The sequence below is a fragment of the Glandiceps talaboti genome, chromosome 5 (assembly GCF_964340395.1).
Source record: "Glandiceps talaboti chromosome 5, keGlaTala1.1, whole genome shotgun sequence".
Taxonomy (NCBI): Eukaryota; Metazoa; Hemichordata; class Enteropneusta; family Spengelidae; genus Glandiceps; species Glandiceps talaboti.
Genome location: NC_135553.1, coordinates 3,260,940 through 3,280,106, shown reverse-complemented (window position 1 = coordinate 3,280,106; position 19,167 = coordinate 3,260,940). Strand labels below are relative to the sequence as shown.

At 37.5% G+C, this 19,167-nt stretch overlaps 3 protein-coding genes across 4 annotated transcripts in view; 1 reads left to right on the top strand and 2 right to left on the bottom strand.

Annotated features, from left to right (window-relative positions):
- The window catches only part of LOC144435296 (rhomboid-related protein 2-like), a 57,713-nt gene extending 56,363 nt beyond the window's left edge, over positions 1-1,350 (bottom strand). Inside the window, exon 1 of the mRNA XM_078123891.1 lies at positions 1,056-1,350. The gene's annotated coding sequence lies outside the window, so the exon portion shown is untranslated. The remainder of the gene's footprint in view (positions 1-1,055) is intronic.
- Positions 1,351-2,913: 1,563 nt separating this feature from the next.
- LOC144435171 (histone H5-like) lies at positions 2,914-8,795 on the top strand. 2 transcript variants are annotated; one of them, XM_078123741.1, is made up of 2 exons: positions 2,914-3,014; positions 7,778-8,795. In XM_078123741.1, the coding sequence occupies exon 2, from the start codon at positions 7,814-7,816 to the stop codon at positions 8,366-8,368; it is 555 nt and encodes a 184-aa protein (XP_077979867.1). In that variant the 5' UTR covers positions 2,914-3,014; positions 7,778-7,813; the 3' UTR covers positions 8,369-8,795. The 2 variants fall into 2 exon arrangements, with proteins under 2 accessions (XP_077979867.1, XP_077979866.1); XM_078123740.1 differs by having other exon boundaries at positions 2,922-3,063.
- A 1,057-nt stretch (positions 8,796-9,852) lies between these two features.
- On the bottom strand, positions 9,853-18,537 carry LOC144435645 (uncharacterized). The gene is made up of 6 exons (XM_078124242.1): positions 18,208-18,537; positions 17,515-17,610; positions 16,115-16,192; positions 15,289-15,396; positions 14,559-14,662; positions 9,853-14,122 (listed from the first exon to the last, which is right to left on the bottom strand). The coding sequence occupies exons 1-6, from the start codon at positions 18,259-18,261 to the stop codon at positions 13,501-13,503; spliced, it is 1,062 nt and encodes a 353-aa protein (XP_077980368.1). The 5' UTR covers positions 18,262-18,537; the 3' UTR covers positions 9,853-13,500.
- Between the last annotated feature and the right edge of the window lie 630 nt (positions 18,538-19,167).

The following is a 19,167-nucleotide window of genomic DNA, read 5'->3' as shown; positions in this document are numbered from 1 at the left end:
TTTTATCTCCATGGATACTACTAATATGGTTAAGTTCACCTCAGGAAGGCCAAGAATCCTGTGGGCACACCCCACCCGGCCCACCCCACCTGGTGGCACCCATTACACCCATGACATATCATGATTGCCAAAAAAAAAACATTTCAAACCCCACAATCTATTAATTTCATTTTCTCAATAAAGAATCAAATGTTTGTTCAAATATAACAACCCAAGGGAATTTTCACCACAAGGTCTAAGGTAAAAAGGAAAGACTAAGATTTAGTGGACATACTAGTATTACTACCAACTATTTTGATTACATGTATTATAGTGAGGTGAACTGATCGAGTTGCCAATGTTATATTTTGCTAACCCCTGACCTAGTCATTAGCAGTTATACCTGAATAGAGACAGTGAATGCACGATGTGTCCATTTATCTTCACCTTCCCAAAAATAAGTTTCTATTTTTCTTGTAAACAAAAGTACGTGCCATTCCTTACATCATGTACATTCCTGCACACAAGACATGCCTGAGATGACAACACCAAACACTGTACTATAAGAGGGTCTTTGTTTAGCAAACCTTGAGCATGTATATACGAAATGCTTATTAAAATAAAACACTCAGTGATATCTTTAGTGAGGTCAACTTCTAAAAACCATTGATACAGTCTTTTTCTCGCACAATTTCGTCTTTGTAAAGTGACGAAGGCAAACAGCTGCGCAAAAATACGATACGTGATTTTGTCTCGTTAGTTTTAGTACTTTTTCAATAATTTTTGTCGTTGATTTTGGGAAAATGTGTTAAATAAACTTTGAAAAATAACACATGCATGAAGAACAGTGTTAGAATTAATGAAAAATTTTGTACCCGTCGTCACAGCGCCCATTTCTTTTTACAACCATGGGAGGTAGCGTGTGACCGACGGTAGCTGTATTAAATTACCACTTGTTGAACCTCAAGTTGTACTATGTCTAACCATGGAAGTATGATCTAACTGTTCACATGCGTATTGCCCGCGAGTTGTTCGCACAGTACCAGTGAATATAACTTTTAATATGCTGAACTTACCAATGTCGATGACCACTCCACAGCGTGTGTAATCAGTGCGTAGAAGCCAAGGAGCACGACAAGACACCGTATTTATTCCGTCCACGCTGAATCGGGATGTCACTTCGCGAGCTCTTTCCGTCCTTGGGGGCACCGACAACTACCGACCCGCTGATCTATTCGTGCTCAAAAATTGAAGTGAGACCAAGAAGGAATCACCAAACTGTGCATCAAGTAGGGCGTCAAATACTAAATTTAAGTGTGGATGGTAGATCTCAATGCTGAAATTACAGGGAATTGTAATGCAAACATTACCGTGAGTGTTCAACGCGGTGCATTACTTTTCACTTTCTTTAATTACAAGGCCCCCTAACAACGAGAAGAGAGTACACGTTGATAAAGAAAGTCCTCAAGTTGGCTCAACTTGTCGATTGTCTGTGCCTTCTTCATGTTATGAAAGTTGTTTTTCAAGTTATCAGTTGCAGGATGTAGTGTAATTAAATCCATGAAAATACTGCAAAGTATAACAACGCTAACATAATATGTCAAAGTTGGGACACAACTGCAGCGTTGTATAAATTATACTATAAGCTTAATTGTCTTTATATTATGTAAAGGGAAAGAAAAAGTGACTACAAGTGCACATGTATTCAGGACGGGATATCAAAACCAAATAGTGTATATTCTGGACAATGGAAAATTAAATGAAAACTTCAATAACAAAAATATACCAATACAATCAATCAACCAACCAACCAACCAATCAATCAATCAATCAATCAATCAATCAATCAATCAATCAATCAATCAATCAATCAATCAATCAATCAATCAATCAATCAATCAATCAATCAATCAATCAATCAATCAATCAATCAATCAATCAATCAATCAACCAACCAACCAACCAACCAACCAACCAACCAATCATTCAATCAACCAATCAATCAATCAATCAATCAATCAATCAATCAATCAATCAATCAATCAATCAATCAATCAATCAATCAATCAATCAATCAATCAATCTTTATTGCATAACAACATGCCATAGCAAGCATGGTAAAGCATACAAAAATAATATACAGAAATAAAGTGAATACAAGTACAAACAACAATTTAATTTTTTTTCAATTTTTATCAAAGGAGAGTTTGAAGCTTGTAGGATTAACATCATTTTCTCTTTCCTTAAAACCTAGTACCATTTTCCTACATCGTGAACGCAAACGAGAAAAAACACTATCTTTTAACATGATAATATGAGAGCTGTGCTTTGAGCACAGGGGACCCAGGAACCGTGTGACAAACAAAACAAAACAAACAAACAAACAAACAAACAAATAAATAAATAAATAAATAAATAAATAAATAAACTAACTATCAAATAAATGACAAATGAACAAGCAAACGAACGAACGACAAGTATAGGGACAAATAAAATAATTAAATAAACCAGCAAATAAACAGATACTCATGGGGGTATACTAGATATGTTTTTGTTCGTTCGTTTGCTTGTTCATTTGTCATTTATTTGATAGTTTATTTATTTATTTATTTATTTGTTTGTTTGTTTTGTTTTTCACACGGTTTCTGGGTCCCTGTGCTTTGAGTAGGTGTGATTAATTTGCCGCACGAGATAAATATGCGCTATGCAGCACTGCACACTGCCGTTGTCTGTGCTGTTTGTGCTCCAGTCGTGATGATTTATAGCATTTATAAGTAGGTTAGGGCTACTGAACTGAACTGAGCATGCGCTCAAGTCCCAGGTCATCTTGGTCATCTATGCAAATATATCTTTTAGAGGAACTGACGTAGGCGGCTTCCCTCGCCGGATGTTTTGATTCTGCACATGACGTCCATTCACACACATGACTTGGTATTGTACCCTGTCTGTTTCATTAGTGAGAGAGTGAGCGTTCATTTACAGGTAGCAGTTTGAAGCTGGGGATTTAAGTGACGTGAATTGATACGAAAACAACAGTAATATTTATACGCCTTTATTCATATCATGACAGGTTTGGTACAACAGGTATATACGGAATGTGCAAGATGAGAGAGAGAGAGAGAGAGAGAGAGAGAGAGAGAGAGAGAGAGAGAGAGAGAGAGAGAGAGAGAGAGAGAGAGAGAGAGAGAGAGAGAGAGAGAGAGAGAGAGAGAGAGAGAGAGAGAGAGAGAGAGAGAGAGAGAGAGAGAGAGAGAGAGAGAGAGAGAGAGAGAGAGAGAGAGAGAGAGAGAGAGAGAGAGAGAGAGAGAGAGAGACTTGCTATTCATTCGTCGTTGTACTATAATTATGTCTAAGTCCATTCCGTTCTTGATCACAACCACACGACTTTTGCCTTTTACATGTATTTCTCCTTCGTTTATTTTGCTCAGAACTTTACCTAAGTTAACCCACAGCGGGTCGCCATTGTATAGATATACACCAAAATAACACCACCACCATCACCACCACCACAACAACACTCAAGTATCACTTCAAATTCAGGATAACAAAATAATCCGAACAGATACCTTTGATTTGGCTTAAAATCATAGTGATGTTGCTTTGTTACACTTCACATAGGCAATTGTGTTTTTTCCACCACTTGATAAGCTTCAACCTGAGCGCGCGATTTTTGCCGAATTTGACAAGTGATTCAAATAGGTATTCGACGCCTATGTATTGGACTTGACGGTTGCAGTAATGTGGAGAAAGTCTAAATATTTGTTTCGGGTTATGGCAAAATATATATTTTTTTTAATGTATTTTTCCGATAACCCAACCAATCCTAGTTTAAGCTCCCGACCCTAAACATTTATTTGTCTTCTTGACCTTCATGTACGTCAGTTTTTTTCTTTCCCCAGTGATGCCTGTACATATTACAGATAAGAAAAGCTCTAGATCTGTCTTCTTGACCTTCATGCACGCCTGTTTCCTATCCCCGGTCATGTTTGTACATATTTCATCCAAGAATCACACAAGGGGGTATTCTGACCGACATTTCGTCTGGTTTTTTTGGGTCGAAGCAATAAAATAAAATAAAATTTTCCGACACCATATTATCGGAAACACGCATTATTTTTTTGGGCCTAAGTTTTAAATGAATATTTTTTTTGACAAGAAGTTTCCTTTCTTTTATCCGGTTAATGGCGGATGTACATTGAATATACACTACAGCCAGAGAGAATGTAGAGTGAAATGTGTTATTTGTCTGTATCGTCGACTGGATAAGGAACGACCATGACCATTGCAGATTTAGATCATAATTTACTGTAAGAATACCGTTGTCGACGGTTGTGTCCTTTACACTTGTGCACTCGAATCTGTTTATACCGTTATTAAGTAATTGTAAGCCTATTTGGTCACATTACATCGTGACAGTTATGTGATCGCCAAAACCAGTGTGTGGTTAAGTTTAATAACACTTAAAACTAAAATGTAACGTGTTTGCAAAAATAAAAGATGTATGGGTCTATTCAGCATCGGAATCATCTAATAATGTAACGACTATATTTTGATATAGGTATATATGTAACATTTGCTAAAAAATAATCCGGTCACCCCCCCCCCCCCCTTCCAAAAGAAAACCAGAAACACAAAACAGCATTTAAATGAATTCAGTAATTAATACGAGTACTAGTTTATAATTACTAATAACATTTACAATCTGAGACAAATACGAGTATACCTAACGATTACATTAAAATTAAGGAGTAGTCCAAACATGATTCGTAGAAATTGGACGGTTATCCCCTTGTTGCTCCTGGCAAGTTGGTCATATGTTTGTTAAAATATTCTATGGACACTCACTTTGCTCTCTTGACCTTAAAGTGTCTGAAAATAAAAAAATTATATGTAACCTAGGCAACTGCACCGGTATAATGAGATTGTATATAACGAAGTCTGACAACTCTAACATTTTCCTTGGAAACACAAAAAAGAAATATCATGTTTGTTTCTGCACAAGAGCAATAACTTGTGAGAACCTCTTGTGTTGGCATCCCGTGGACCGTTACCCGTACCCGGGTTTACACATTCAGTTTTTCGCTCTCTGTCACTAAACGAGCTCGAGTGCAGCCCTGCCCTGGCAACTTGTATGCAGGTACACGTACGCAGGTATACGAAGTGTATGTTACTTTACTGTGAATACGTACTACTTAGCCTATTTATCAATCTTAAGAGTCTATTTTCCTCCGAGAATTTTTCATGATCAGCTGTATTTCATCAAACAACTTGACAGTAGTTGACAGCCGGCCTTTAGTGGCGGTACAAACGCGTAACAGTTTGCTACACAATGCAGCAACATGTAACATTGTAACAATAGTTTCGAAAAATCAAAGCTCAAATTCCCATCGAGTAATTAATTAGCCTCGGCATATGTCTATATGACATGCAGTGAGAAGAAGAAAAATCTTCGTGGGCCAGAATATGTTCCCCTTTTCATGGAGCTAGAGACGGTACACTCAAGTTGCGTCCGCCAGTGAAAATCTGAAGGTCGCCTACCACCTCGAGCAACATAATCCTGTTTGTTTACAGACTGTGTGTATTACCCTTGTTTTGTGTGGGTATCACACATAGTTGCGGTAAACCACAAAATCAACGCGATAATCAACTGTAAGGAGTGACCGAGAAAAAAAACTAGAAACACCAAATCGGGTGCGAATGACCTGAATAGGCCTGGGGTCAACTAGAGTAATTCTCACAACAGCACACAACCGTTCAATAGCCTCATTAAAATATAGCGCCCTTTTTTTCTGTGCGCGTTTTCATGTCATTTACATCGAGAAAACCGCTAAAATCAACTCTGTGTCATATAATATAGTTGGTTCACATGAACCCTTTTCGAGGAATGGATGTGAGGCCCAACTCCAGTTAGGAGGAAGCGGTTGAAATTTCTTGTTTCGGGTACACACAACAAAAATGGCAGCGCAATTTATAGGCGATTGTTACGTGTTGCATTGACAGCGCTTTGAATGATCATTGGAATTTTCCATAAATAAAGGATAAATTATTTGTGCGCTCATAGTGAAATATTATTTCAGACCACAGCTTATAAGAAACACGCTACAATAATAGTTGCATCCACCTGAATGATAAGTTTCAGAAAAAAATTGTAGGTAATACTACAAGAGGAAATATGATCTCATCTGCAATGCTTTCGTCTCACCAAGTTGGGTCACGAAGCTTTGTTGCTAAGTGTACGGCACGCTTAAATCACGAAAATTATCGTATTTTGGAAATCACTGTGCAATCAAACGCAAAATAAAATCAGAATAACTGTCGTTATATCTATATTTTTACCATGTATCACTTTTTGCCCACCAAGAAGGGTTAATTACACAATATTCAGCCGAGGTTTTTGCCCAGACATTCTAATCACAAAAGCTTTTCTGCTCGATGACGCGGTCTGAGTACCAGTTGTAGTCGCTGGCAACGCCTCGTTGGCTTAGAAAACACTCCAAAAGGTACTATACTTGTGGAAAAGAAAAAAATAAGAACTAAATCTCCCGAAGAGCTTGAATGTACGCCTACACTTTTTTCTCAATCACTTAAGAATTATTTTCAAGCAACCGGCGACGAAAATACGCCAGTAAAAATCGACGGGGTCAAAGGCATAGAATTTTTCTCTTCAATATGGCGAATGTTACTCGATGACACAGGCGATTAGGAGCCGAAGAAATCGAGAATAACTCAAATAACTATTTATGAAAGTACAATAAAGTTGTAGGAAAGGTAGATTTCAACATTTCCGATACATCTGAGAGGTTATTCGTACTGACCAGTCGTTCTAAATAGATAAAAACAAAAAATATTTCGCTAACCAACACAAAATGGTTTGATGGCGACGGAGCAAACAAACAGATTGGCCGACGTATACTATACATTGAATTTTTTTACTTTTTGGAAGTTCTAGATTATTTTACCTCGCAAAACTCACAAGTAATACTTAGATCGACTATTTCCACCCATGGGTATTATTTTTATGAAAATATACCTTCAGAATGAGCTAAATATAGCATTTTCGATGAAATACTACGTCTTGGCACCGAGGAAAATTGACGTAGCCTGACCATGAATCTCATTACTGACTGGGGACTTTTTCGAGTTTTAAAATCATTGAAAAGACGGATTTTAGACATCTTGGAGTCGTTTGGAAGTGTAGAAAATGCACATTTTGATCCGTTCAAGCCATTTTGGTCGAAAATTGACGGTAAAAAGGAAAATTGAGTATTTTTGGCGGAGTTCTGTAGAGACGCAAGATGGCGGCGGGCGAAAGATGTGCTTGTTACCCTATTTTGATTGGTCTGCCGAAATAATGAAAATACACCAGAAATTCAAACTACCACTTGGTATAAGAAAAGATATAACAGAGTTTCTGGCAAACACATTTTTTTACATACCTACAGCAGTTTTATAAAAATACCGCACGTTGAAGTAGGGGTACCTATTTCGGCATTACCGGATAATCGCGAAAATGTTAACCGATCTCCGAAAATATTCGACATAGTTACTCTAATAATGTATCAGAAGAAAGGCCGTTTTCTCCACTGTGAAACTAGAAGGAAATCACTTGGTGGAAAGGGGCTTGTTACAGAATATTCTTCGCGTAAATGTGGTAACAAGCACATTGCCTCACTCAAGCTGCCATTTTCGTGTCAGTCTCTTTGAGTTTGTTATGATGCTTCCTCCGACGTTCGCAATGGGTCTATTTATTTGTGTAGCGTACTCAGCGTCACCTCAATCTGTTTCATTCGTCTCTCAGCTATCTACAGTCAAGAGAACTATCGAAACTTTCACCATGGCAGACACAGCAGCACCAGCCCCCGCCAAGCCAGCAAAGGCCAAGAAGCCAAGAAAGCCAAAGGCACCAGCAGCTCATCCCAAATACAGTGAGATGATTACAAAAGCCATCGAAGCTTTGAAGGAGCGTGGTGGTTCTTCACGTCAAGCCATCCTCAAATACATCGTTGCCAATTACAAAGTCGGCGACCCCAAAGTTGCCAACGTCCACCTGAAATTGGCACTCAAGCGTATGGAGGCCAGTGGTGCCCTGAAACACACTAAGGGCAAAGGAGCATCAGGAAGTTTCCGTATTGGCGAAAAGAAGAAGGCAGTGAAGAAGCCAAAGAAGCCCAAGGCAAAGAAACCCAAGAAGCCCAAGGCAAAGAAACCAAAGGCAAAGAAACCCAAAGCAAAGAAACCAGCTGACAAAAAGAAGAAGCCAAAGAAAGCTGCAGAAAAGAAGGCAAAGAAACCAGTCAAGGCAAAGAAGGCTGTAAAACCAAAGCCAGCCAAAAAGGCAGCAAAGAAGGCAACACCCAAAAAGAAGGCTACAAAGAAGGCAAAGAAGTAAACGGACTTGTTAGAAACTTTTGTTGCGTTTGAAAGAGACATGATGGATTTATAAATATTATATGCATTTTGTATATATATTTTGTAGCTTCGACTCGTAGGAGGACCTTTTGGCTCCTGTTCGGATTGATTCGCTATTCGGATAATCGTAGCGATGTTGGCGATGGACACTAGTTGAATAGTGTAGTACACCTACCAACGCAGAACACTTGTAAATACCATTTCTATTTCTCACTTTGTTCGTTTTACCCAATTATTTCCAAGAGATTTTTTTAGCCATTGTTAATTGGGGAAAACGAACAGACAAAATCATTTTCGGACCTTCACGTACATAAAAAAACGTAATTTATTATTTTGTCATTTTGTGAAATGACTTCCATATTCAAGATGTACGACTATATTTCACACTTTTCAGAGAGAATATTAAAAAGTACTTTTATATATTGAAATAATAATTGCGTTTGATACTTCAATTTGAGTGATGTTTGTATGAGTGAAGTCTCACTGCATGAACGTGATTGTACAGATGGTGTAACTGTCTATCCTTTCTCCTCAATATTTCATTGCCCAGTCCGATAATCGTAATACCCCTGAATTTTGAAAATCAAAGTCTAGACGTTTGCACGAGACGCCCCTGCCCTTGTTCTTTTCCGCACTGATTTGGAAAAAAAAAAGATTTAATCGATTTCAAATATGCGCGGGTTCTTCGTCTAATTCAATGCAGCCCGCCCAAACTGATTAATAAAGGGTTACCGCCGAGGACAGTCAGTTTCAGGTGACGTCATTACAACAATAGGCTATTAATACCCGTATTCATGCATATTCATAATGTGCGATTTGATTGTTTATGTTTGTGGAGTTTACTATTTTACATTTGAATAAACCGTGATAACATGTTAACACTGCACAGATCATGTGACTATAAGGTCATGCCCCCGACGTTTACAGTTGTATCACGGTATAGTGGTTCTATTCGATTACCCTATAAGCTTTAGGTAATTTAGTTCTCAATCGTCGATGACATGTCAATCTACTCGTGTGCGATAAATTATGCAGACTGTCGACGATTCCCAAATATACTCAAGCCCAGTCAGTCGCACAGGATGCACTGTTTGCACTTGACAAGTATATACTTGTATGTATATTTTTTCTTACCGCAAAACTTCATTATAATTCATTGTATCAAAAGTTCTTGGTTTGCACGTCCGTTTATTCCCTTGTACTATTACAGAGACGACACCCTGGCCATCTATAGGGAATGTGCGTTTTTTCGCCTTCCCCAGCCTTTAGTACCGTAGACTAGTCTAGAATTCTAAACTGGTACAGTACTACGTTTTAAAAACTTGGTATTAGTATGAAGTTTTTAAAACAGAATACTGTACCAGTTTAGAATTCTAGACTAATAGTACCGCGACTTTCAAAAATAAGAACTGTCAAATTTTAATGTCAGAAAATTAATTTAATACAAACTTTTTTAATTGTCATTTTTCAAGGAAAGTTTCCACAACAATCCTTAGAAGCATACATCCAAATCAAATATAACACAGATGCTTTACAAAATACAAAGTTACGTTGTCATTGTAGATCTATTTAAATCAATCACCCTGCATGAGTCCAGAAGTTAACTTACAAACTTGAAGGCACGAGAAACAGAACTGAATGACATACTAACGGAGTACGTTCACAGTCTTTGTTGGTTATTTGAATATGAACGTTAACGCGATTTTGTTTTGGCAATTTATCACGAAGGACAGCAAGTTTAGGGCCCTAAGGACACTAATGTATTTCCGACAGGACAGAATTTCCCTGGTTCTAACTACAAAGCATCAGCATAAACATCACTATATATTTCAGAAATTTTGAAATATAGTTGTGTTTATCACTAGTTTATTGAAACAAAGTCAACGAATTGATATTGTTTAAACACAATAACTACACGTACATAAAGAAAGATAACTTCAACTAACTTACAGACCTACATAAACACAATACTGTAATCCAGTATGACATATCAACTGAAAAAAAAATTATAAGTTTAATCACTTTTCGACAAATAAAACGGACTGGAACAATTTATTAAAAGGAGAATCTTTTATTAAAGCTGCACTAACTGCAACTTGAATATTATTTTTTCGATTAGACAACCAACAAAATATTCACTAAAAAGTGTTTACAGTAACATACCAATAAGCGTAGTACAGCAACATGTTAAGATTGTGGTCGCATTGGGTGGAACCAAATTCAATTTGATTTGGTTTATTGTATCATATTATGTATAAAGCTGTACAAATATATTTATCCCGGCACAGGTGATTTACGGAGTACTGTTCAGAGTGTACAATATTATGAGTAAGTCACAATACGGTATAGCTACACAAATACATTTACCCTCAGGTGATTTAATACTGTTCAGAGTGTACAATATTATGAGTATATCATTATATCTAACAAAAGAGTTTCAAAACATATTCCAGTTACAGTTAGTACACCTTTTCAACATAAAGTACCATATTGACCTAAATTTGTGTTCAGTGAGATTCCAAAATTACATGCATATCCATATCCAGCACAAATTAGATACCATCGTAAACGATATAGCTGCTGATTCGATCCACCTGTCATGAAATCTGCTACAACTACCCAAGGTCCAATTTTGTAGCATAATTCACAGCCTAAGTTTCGTTTGTTGATGATAATTAACCTAGGCCTTGTCCTTAGTATGGCCAATTTACAAACACAAGACAGTACACATTATTCTGCCCGTGTACGTTTAGCAGTTTCGGTACTTGAGCTTCAGCTACAAGTACAACAAGAAACGAAACACAATCATGACGTCATTTATGTGTTCATGATCACATGACTGAGAATCCGGTCATATGGTGTGTGACGTGACATCATCACAACGCCGCTATATCGGAAACGTTTGACCCATATGGCATATATACATAGTTTACTGTGGGACAATGAACACGTCGTAATTTGCTTTTCGACAGTAATGAAATGTATCAATTGACAGGTGTACGTGTGAAACGATTCTTACTTATAGATGTATAGGCCTACATTTGATGGATCACGTGGACGGGTTTCTTATTTGTCAAAGTGTTTTAGACAAAAAGTACTTGCTATATATGCAGTTCCGGTGATATTTGTTCGAAAATATGTTCATACACGCAAGTAGAATGAAACCGAGACGACAGTTATACATTTTTACAACAGGCTGGATACCATAACCGACGACAGAATGTGGATCAACACCATACAGATGGTAGGCCGACAGTAGTTTAGTTAAAATGTATATAGATTGCATGACGTGGTCACTCTGGCTGTCATCGACATTTTAACCATCCCAGTTGTCGGGGTAATTTTAGAATATGTGAAACATCTTTGAATGTACAAATTTAATCTATATGTTGAATTGGACTACGTGTATTATCTTTGAAAAACTAATACGTATATACTGTCAAATAGCAGCCGTGGTCAGCAAAGCATGAGTTCCCAGGATGGCATATTTTTACTCAGAATGATTGTTTCTCATCAATGAATAAACTTCCCTTTAATAGACATATCACTACATTTTCAATTTGTACTTGGAAAAGAAAGATAAAATTTTTACATGACAGGAACCATGTCTCAACCGATATTCTGACTGGTTGAACGCAATTTTTCAAAATGGCTGTTTACTTTATCGTCATGAGATATTGGTGAATGTCAAATAAAGTACCACGTGATAAAGCGGTTGTGTAATATTTATGTAGCTGCAGCGAAAGGTGTACGGGTCTGGTTGCCGCCAACCTACGAAATAAAATATAACCCAGCCTGTGTCACATGATTGACACGTGATACAAAGCGATAGACTGTGGTTGAGTAAAATAAAGTCTATGGTAAATAGAATTTAAAAAAAACAACTACAAAACTTATAACACAGCTATTAGTCAATGTCTTTAGAATACTAGTACTCATATCCACTGTATTAACTTAAAGGAACACAAGCTGAGTTTTTATCTATTTAGGATGTAATGTTTTTCTGTATAACTCAAACCTGGTATATTAAGATATAATTATAAACTATCCAATGACGGATTATACATATCAAAAAATGTACAGGAACTCCCTATGCAACTACAACTATTCTAACAATGCCAAAACACAAATTGTAATAATGACATAGAAGGCATTCATCGACATAAACGTTATTATACTTTTATCGAAGTATTTTGTAAGTATTTTTTTACAGAAGTGAAAAGGCTTCTAAACTCACCTTGTGCCACTTTAACATGAACAAGTAAATAATTTTACACGTAATATCAAATGTTCCAACAGAACGGAAGATATTCAGCTACCCTGTTCTAACCTGGAGTTCTAATACAAAAATACTCTCTGAAAATTCAAATCGACGGATATCTTCATGCCTTCTTTACCTGTATGTTCAAAAAGCTTCGTGATATATTATATTGGACTGTATTGTTACGTAGGCAGCGGGGCAACTCAATATGGTTTATACTTGTCTTAGTGTAACATAGCATCAGTGCGATTGCAACCACACCTTTGTGTTATTTACCCTATAGACTCTCTGATTTTTTTCTTTAAATGAATTTGAATTTTTTCTCGAGAAAGTAGGGAAATTCTCAATTACGTTTAGGCAGGTCAAGAGTAACCTAACTCATAGCTTTAGTAGATCCATGGATTATACTCGTAACGTGTTTTGAAACCACGGTTTCTTACAATTGTGAGCCAAAAATTAATTCATGGATGGTCCTAGTAGTAGTACAGAATATGTACGTCATTAGGTAACATCAATTAAATTCTTTGTTTGCCATGCGCGTGCGCGCGTGGATTGGGTTTTTGGTAAATTTGGAGAAAACAAACATCACGTGACACATCATGTAGCTATTTTATAGTTAGTACTGTCACGTGCACGCATGTGACACGGAAACTTGTTTCTTTGATAGTGTCGGTGATGATCTGTTTGTGAATGTTCTTGCAATGGCGAAATTATGCACGTTACTCATAAAAAAAACGCGCAGCACAAACTTGTATGGACAGCAGGCAGCCTGACTCGGCGCTATATGTGCATGGCGTATTATACAAGCTAACAAACGAAATGAAACTTTGACTGAGTCTTCTATATGTGGTCTAGACATTGATAGAGAATCGTGCTCTAATGAACTGCCTCACTTCCTCAATTCCGTTTGACTCTCCTTGTGCGTCGGTATCTACACTATTGACAATGTCGGCGCCCATTTCTGTCAGCAATTGCCTAAGTTCTTCCATAGCGGGGGACTTTATTTTTCTTGGTGGTAATTTTGGCAGTGGAGGAGGGGTTGTATTACCAAATACTTCGTCAACGTCTTGATCAGTTGGCGTTCCTTCCATTGAATAATATCCAGAAGAATTGGAGTCACTTTCTCCCGTCTGTTCCCGCCCTTGGCGTGAAGTAGGTGACTTTTTGACCGTAGAGGGCGCAGCGTTTTTGACAGGTTGAATTTCTTCATAAAGACTAGCGTCGATGTCCTCCCAGTCTTTGCGGACAGTCTCACCTGATCCTGTGCCAGAACTCCCATCTAGGAGTTCATATTCTAAATTGTTCGTTTTCGCTGCGTCGATGTCCTCCGAGTTCTTGCGGATAGTCTCACCTGATCCTGTGCCGGAACTCCCATCTAGGAGTTCATATTCTAAATCGTTCCTTTTCGCTGCCTGGTCACCCTCTTCCATCAAAGGTGCAAGATTTTGTCTCATTGACTTACCCCTTGTTGGTCTGTAAGAAAACAATGACGTAACTTGAATCAACTATATCATGGTGTTGACATTTGTGCAATATTAAACTCGATCTTTACACAATGCTAATTTCAATGAAGTCTTTTCAATGATAACTTTTTAACAGCCCGAAAATTCATTTTGGAATGCACACAACCATACAGCTATTTTTTGTGTTGGCCTCAAAGGGTGTCAAACAGGTAGTTGGAATACACGTATGCAAATACTCCCTAATTTATAGTGAAAATATCTAACGAAGTTTATTTTTTCTCATAAGAATGTAGTTTCTACTCAGTAGTTATATTTGGCAGTAGAACCTTTCTGGAAGTGAAAGAGATTGCATCTTTCAGATGACGGAGTCAAACGAACACAAACTAACACACATACGCATTTCTACAGTTCTGTAGAACGTGTAAAATTACTAAAAATGAACTTACGGACTACCAGGAGCACACACTGATACCGTCGACTGTCGTAACCTCTGCATCGCTTGATGGAGTTTGGTCACCCATTCCTCACAGTAACTTGCACTCTCGCCGAACTTTATGTTTGAAACAAAAAATAAACAGTGAAAATGTTGACTGTGCAAAACATTTCCTATGACACTGTCGGTGAAAATTTCATGTTCAACCATGGTGTCGGAATGAAAATATTTACTATACTGTGTGTTGCGATATCAGCATAGCTTTCTAATATGTATGGATCAATTCGAAGATTAACGTACAGCACGGTATATATAATCTCTACCGGGAAGGAACATTCACATATTAATCAGTTGACTAAAACGCAATAATTTTCGGTAAGTTGATAAACTCCACAATGGGCTAGCTAATTCCGGGTTACTCGACCTCAATCTCTTTTGGCACCGTCAAGACATTTCAACAGAAAACATAAACAGGCTTGCGAGATCTGGAGAATGGACGTAATGAACAAACGAACATTTTCAACTCCAGTATCTACTACAATGCTTTACATGCAATAAATCTACTAAAAGAATGAGTAGCAGATATCAGAAACATCTAAAATCTACGTACACTATATTCACAAAGAATAGACCAACGACCATGGAAACACTACGTAAACTGTAGATGTGTTTTGTTTTCGTTGGACATGTTTAATTTTCAATTTATGTTACTATAACAATGTCCGTTGCCATTGACAACTTACCAAACTGAACCTCTCCTTCTGAGTAATAATCTGTACAAAATGACGGTGCTGCATTGACATAGCCTTCACTGTTTGTAGATCAGCGATATTGATAGCTCCCTTTGGATTCTGTAATTGAATGGCGAAAAACACGATCATTAAAAAACAACACCTAAATCATCAACAGTGGCGGTGACGTTGGTTTCGGGACATAAAGTTTAATCTTTCAAATATTAGCCATAAGTGTGGTCAGAGTGTAGGGTTTATGGCGTGGTAAAGTTAGTTTCGTTTCAGGTCTAATGTTCCTAGTCACTACGTTTTCCTGTTCAAAACTCAAAAACTGGCTTTTACTCCGCCCTAGTTTCAAGTTCCACCTGGTATAAGTGTGTGCTATACGTAACACTAAAAATGTGACGAAAACACCCCCACCCCTACCCACCACACACACACATGCACATAACATGCGATTTTCTTTCCTCCACATCGTAAAAGAGTTTTGTTTGAAACGTTGGTGTCGGTGTCAGAGATTTTACTTATTATTTAGAATTTGTATAACAGACAGACAGACAGACAGACAGACAGACAGACAGACAGACAGACAGACAGACAGAGACAGAAAAATCTTCATCTAAAATACTTGAAAGGAAAATATAAACATTAACAGGAAATGTAACAACTTGGATTAACAAGCGCATTATTTCAACTAGAAGAACATACACGTACACACGCACGCGCGTGCGCATTCACCACTGGGGTCAAGGAAGCAACTTATAATAGTATTATTATTATTAATACAGACAGTTAGAATCATAGCTAGCTGATTTCACCAAATAATGTAAATACTTACAGAAGGTTCCCACTTTGGATTGGTCTTGTAATATTTAAGTTCTCGGCTTTGAAGTTGAAACCAGTGTTTCTTTGTTGACTGTACATTGTTAAAAAAAAAGAGGAAATGGTTGTGACACCGCGCCGCTTACAATAACAATTCATTCATGTAGTATACTACTGTAGTTACTATACAGAACATACATCTATTGTATAAAGCTAAACATTGACTAACTCTGAGTGCATAGAATAGTTGAGTATCGAAAGAACCACGTACGGAGTCGTTGACGCGGTCACGTAAACAACTCAAGGCAAAATCCCTTAAAGTATGTTGTTTGTTGAAATCATAAGCCATGTTATACTTGGGTATATGATGGTAGATGTATATTCTTCTTATTCTAATAGTACTCGGAATCCAAGGTCTACTACCATTCCGACCTGCCTATAGTGATCTGAACTGCCCTTGACATTCATGCTTTATACATTCAAATTATTTTTAGAATTGTCATAAATGGGAATACATAAAATAATTACAGCATACGGGGTTACTTTTTCCAGACGGTGTACGGGACGCGATACTGACAATGTCCCTCAGAGAAGAGAGGGACAATGTCAGAATCGAGTCCCGAGTTACTCAGTCTGCAAGTAGGACTAGGGGTTACTTTGACCATTGACAGTGGAGGGGAAACCCCTGTCTACTTTTTGATGTTAGGTTCCATTCATGAAATGCCAGTGTTGATATATTTTTTTTTCATTGAACTTCTTTCATGTTTTAAATAATTTTGCTGAGTTTTGCTTCGTATATTCTTGAAAGGAAATGACTAGATAGGAGTCCCAGAGGTCCGACTTGCAAATTGTGTGCTTTAGTCACGGCCATTGTAGATATGTACACAGTAACACAACATGTAAACATTTCGACATTTTAGACATACAGTGACCTCAAATTGACCCCACGGATATTACAAGCCACTTCAGTTCAAATTGAAATGTAGTAGAATAACTCTGACACGGAGACTTGATGACTACACCACAGGATCGATTCAAATACGGCAAACGTCCCACGATTTTGTCTTGGACTTGTCTGGGGCTGTACATGACCCCGACTGTACATGATTCACCCCTGATTCACCCTGCATATACACTGGGTCATAACGTTAATATGGCTTCTCATTACATTGACACGTAACCATCATAAAAATAGTTACTGACAAGAACTTCCATTGCCCTATCATTTAGGCACACTATTTCAATATTACTATTTTATGGAGTTTAAACAAATGTAATCTATTTCCGGGTTGAGTTCGTTTAGGACGGCAAGTTAGTAGTAGTACATATAGCATATAGAGAGGTCTTATCTGTCTATCTTTGGTAAATCACATCGAGGGATTGGCACTGGTGTACAAAGTTCATTTTTTCAAGTACCTTAATTACGCCGACACCCGTTTTCTTCTCTAGAAAGCCTTCGTGGAACACCTCATCGCCCATCTTCAAGTTGTAACTAGAATCGTCAGAGTCTGTCTGTAAATGACACAAAAACTGAACGTCAAACGAGGAAGTATACTGTAATCAATAGAGTTTGCATATGAAAACATAGCCCTCAGAATACCCGGTCGATACCACTTGTACTAGAGGGGTCTGGTAGACGTAGCTTCCCCGTCAACACCACGTAAATAAATAACCACTTACTTCCGCCTGTAAGTGAATCTTAACGAGAAAACCACACTCGTTGTTTTACTGTTATATAACTATAAATGCAGGTAAATGAGAGGAGTTTTTTGTGGATCGAAACATATTGCGTTCACCTGGCAGGGGTATATGTTTTACAATATTGAAACAGACAATCGTTACGGTTATTTATATCAAAGATTACAGTGACGCCATTGTGTAATAAACAATGGGTAGATGCACCGTTATGTTTTGACATGATGATGACAGCATATTCTAATAATACCTACAACATCATCAAAACTCTACGAATTCAAAGGATTGAATAGCAATATTGCAACTTCAAGTTCATATATGTTGATGCTGAATACGCAATACATTTATGTTGTAAGGGCGATTCCCAAACTTTAAGCTTTACCACGAGGAAGTTGAATATTCCAAATCACTTACCGAAGAGTTCCTTCTCCAACTTCTTCTCTTCAACGAAGTTATTAATTTTGACATCGTGTTACGTTTGAAGGTTTCCCCATAAGACTGTTAAGACCGGTTTTATAGGGGTCAGACGGGTGTTTTTTTGCTGGATCGGAACAGGTCGTAACATGAGATTGTAAATCGATCGACGGATCAATTCGATAGGGCACTTGGGACAACAGCGTAATGTAAGCTACTGTGTAAGACCAAAGTACTCGACCTACTTGGTGGCTACGGCCCCAAGTCAACTTTAACCCATAGGGGCGTGTAATATTTCATAGATTGTTGTTTTCGTGGTCTACAGACTAAATATAACAACCTTTTGACTATATATTCCTACCTGTAAGGAGAAAAGAGAAGGGGGGGGGGGGACATCGAGTCACGATCCTGTATAAACTCCTCTGTACGTCTTGCTATTTTGAATAATCAGCTCGTTAATATTTCTACTAGTATAGAGATTGATACATTTGTAGCAGCAGGATTCGTACGATATTTTCCTAAGAAAACGGCAATCTAAACAATAATACGTACCCCTGTGTTTTAACCTATCAATCAACAGGTCGTTTTGGTATGCTCGACACGAATGACAACGGTCAACTCATTGTAAGCAATTCGTATGCTTCAAAATTTGCAAATAACGGTTCCTTCTTTGCCAAATTGTATAAATTACAAGTATTTGAATTAATTCTTAAAACCCACAAAACAGGCAACACATTGAGTATTTAAAGGTTTTTTTTCTTCAGTAAAATGTTAATACAAATAACGGAGTATTCATTACTGTAAGTGATACGCGAGACACGACTAATAAAAACGAAAGTAAAATTATAAATTTTATTTGAGGGCGCACTGCCAGATAGCGCGCGGTGGATTTATTTTGGCGCACAGCAATTTTTAGAAAATTCAGTTTTTCACATTTTTGAGCCACTTTATTTGTGACGT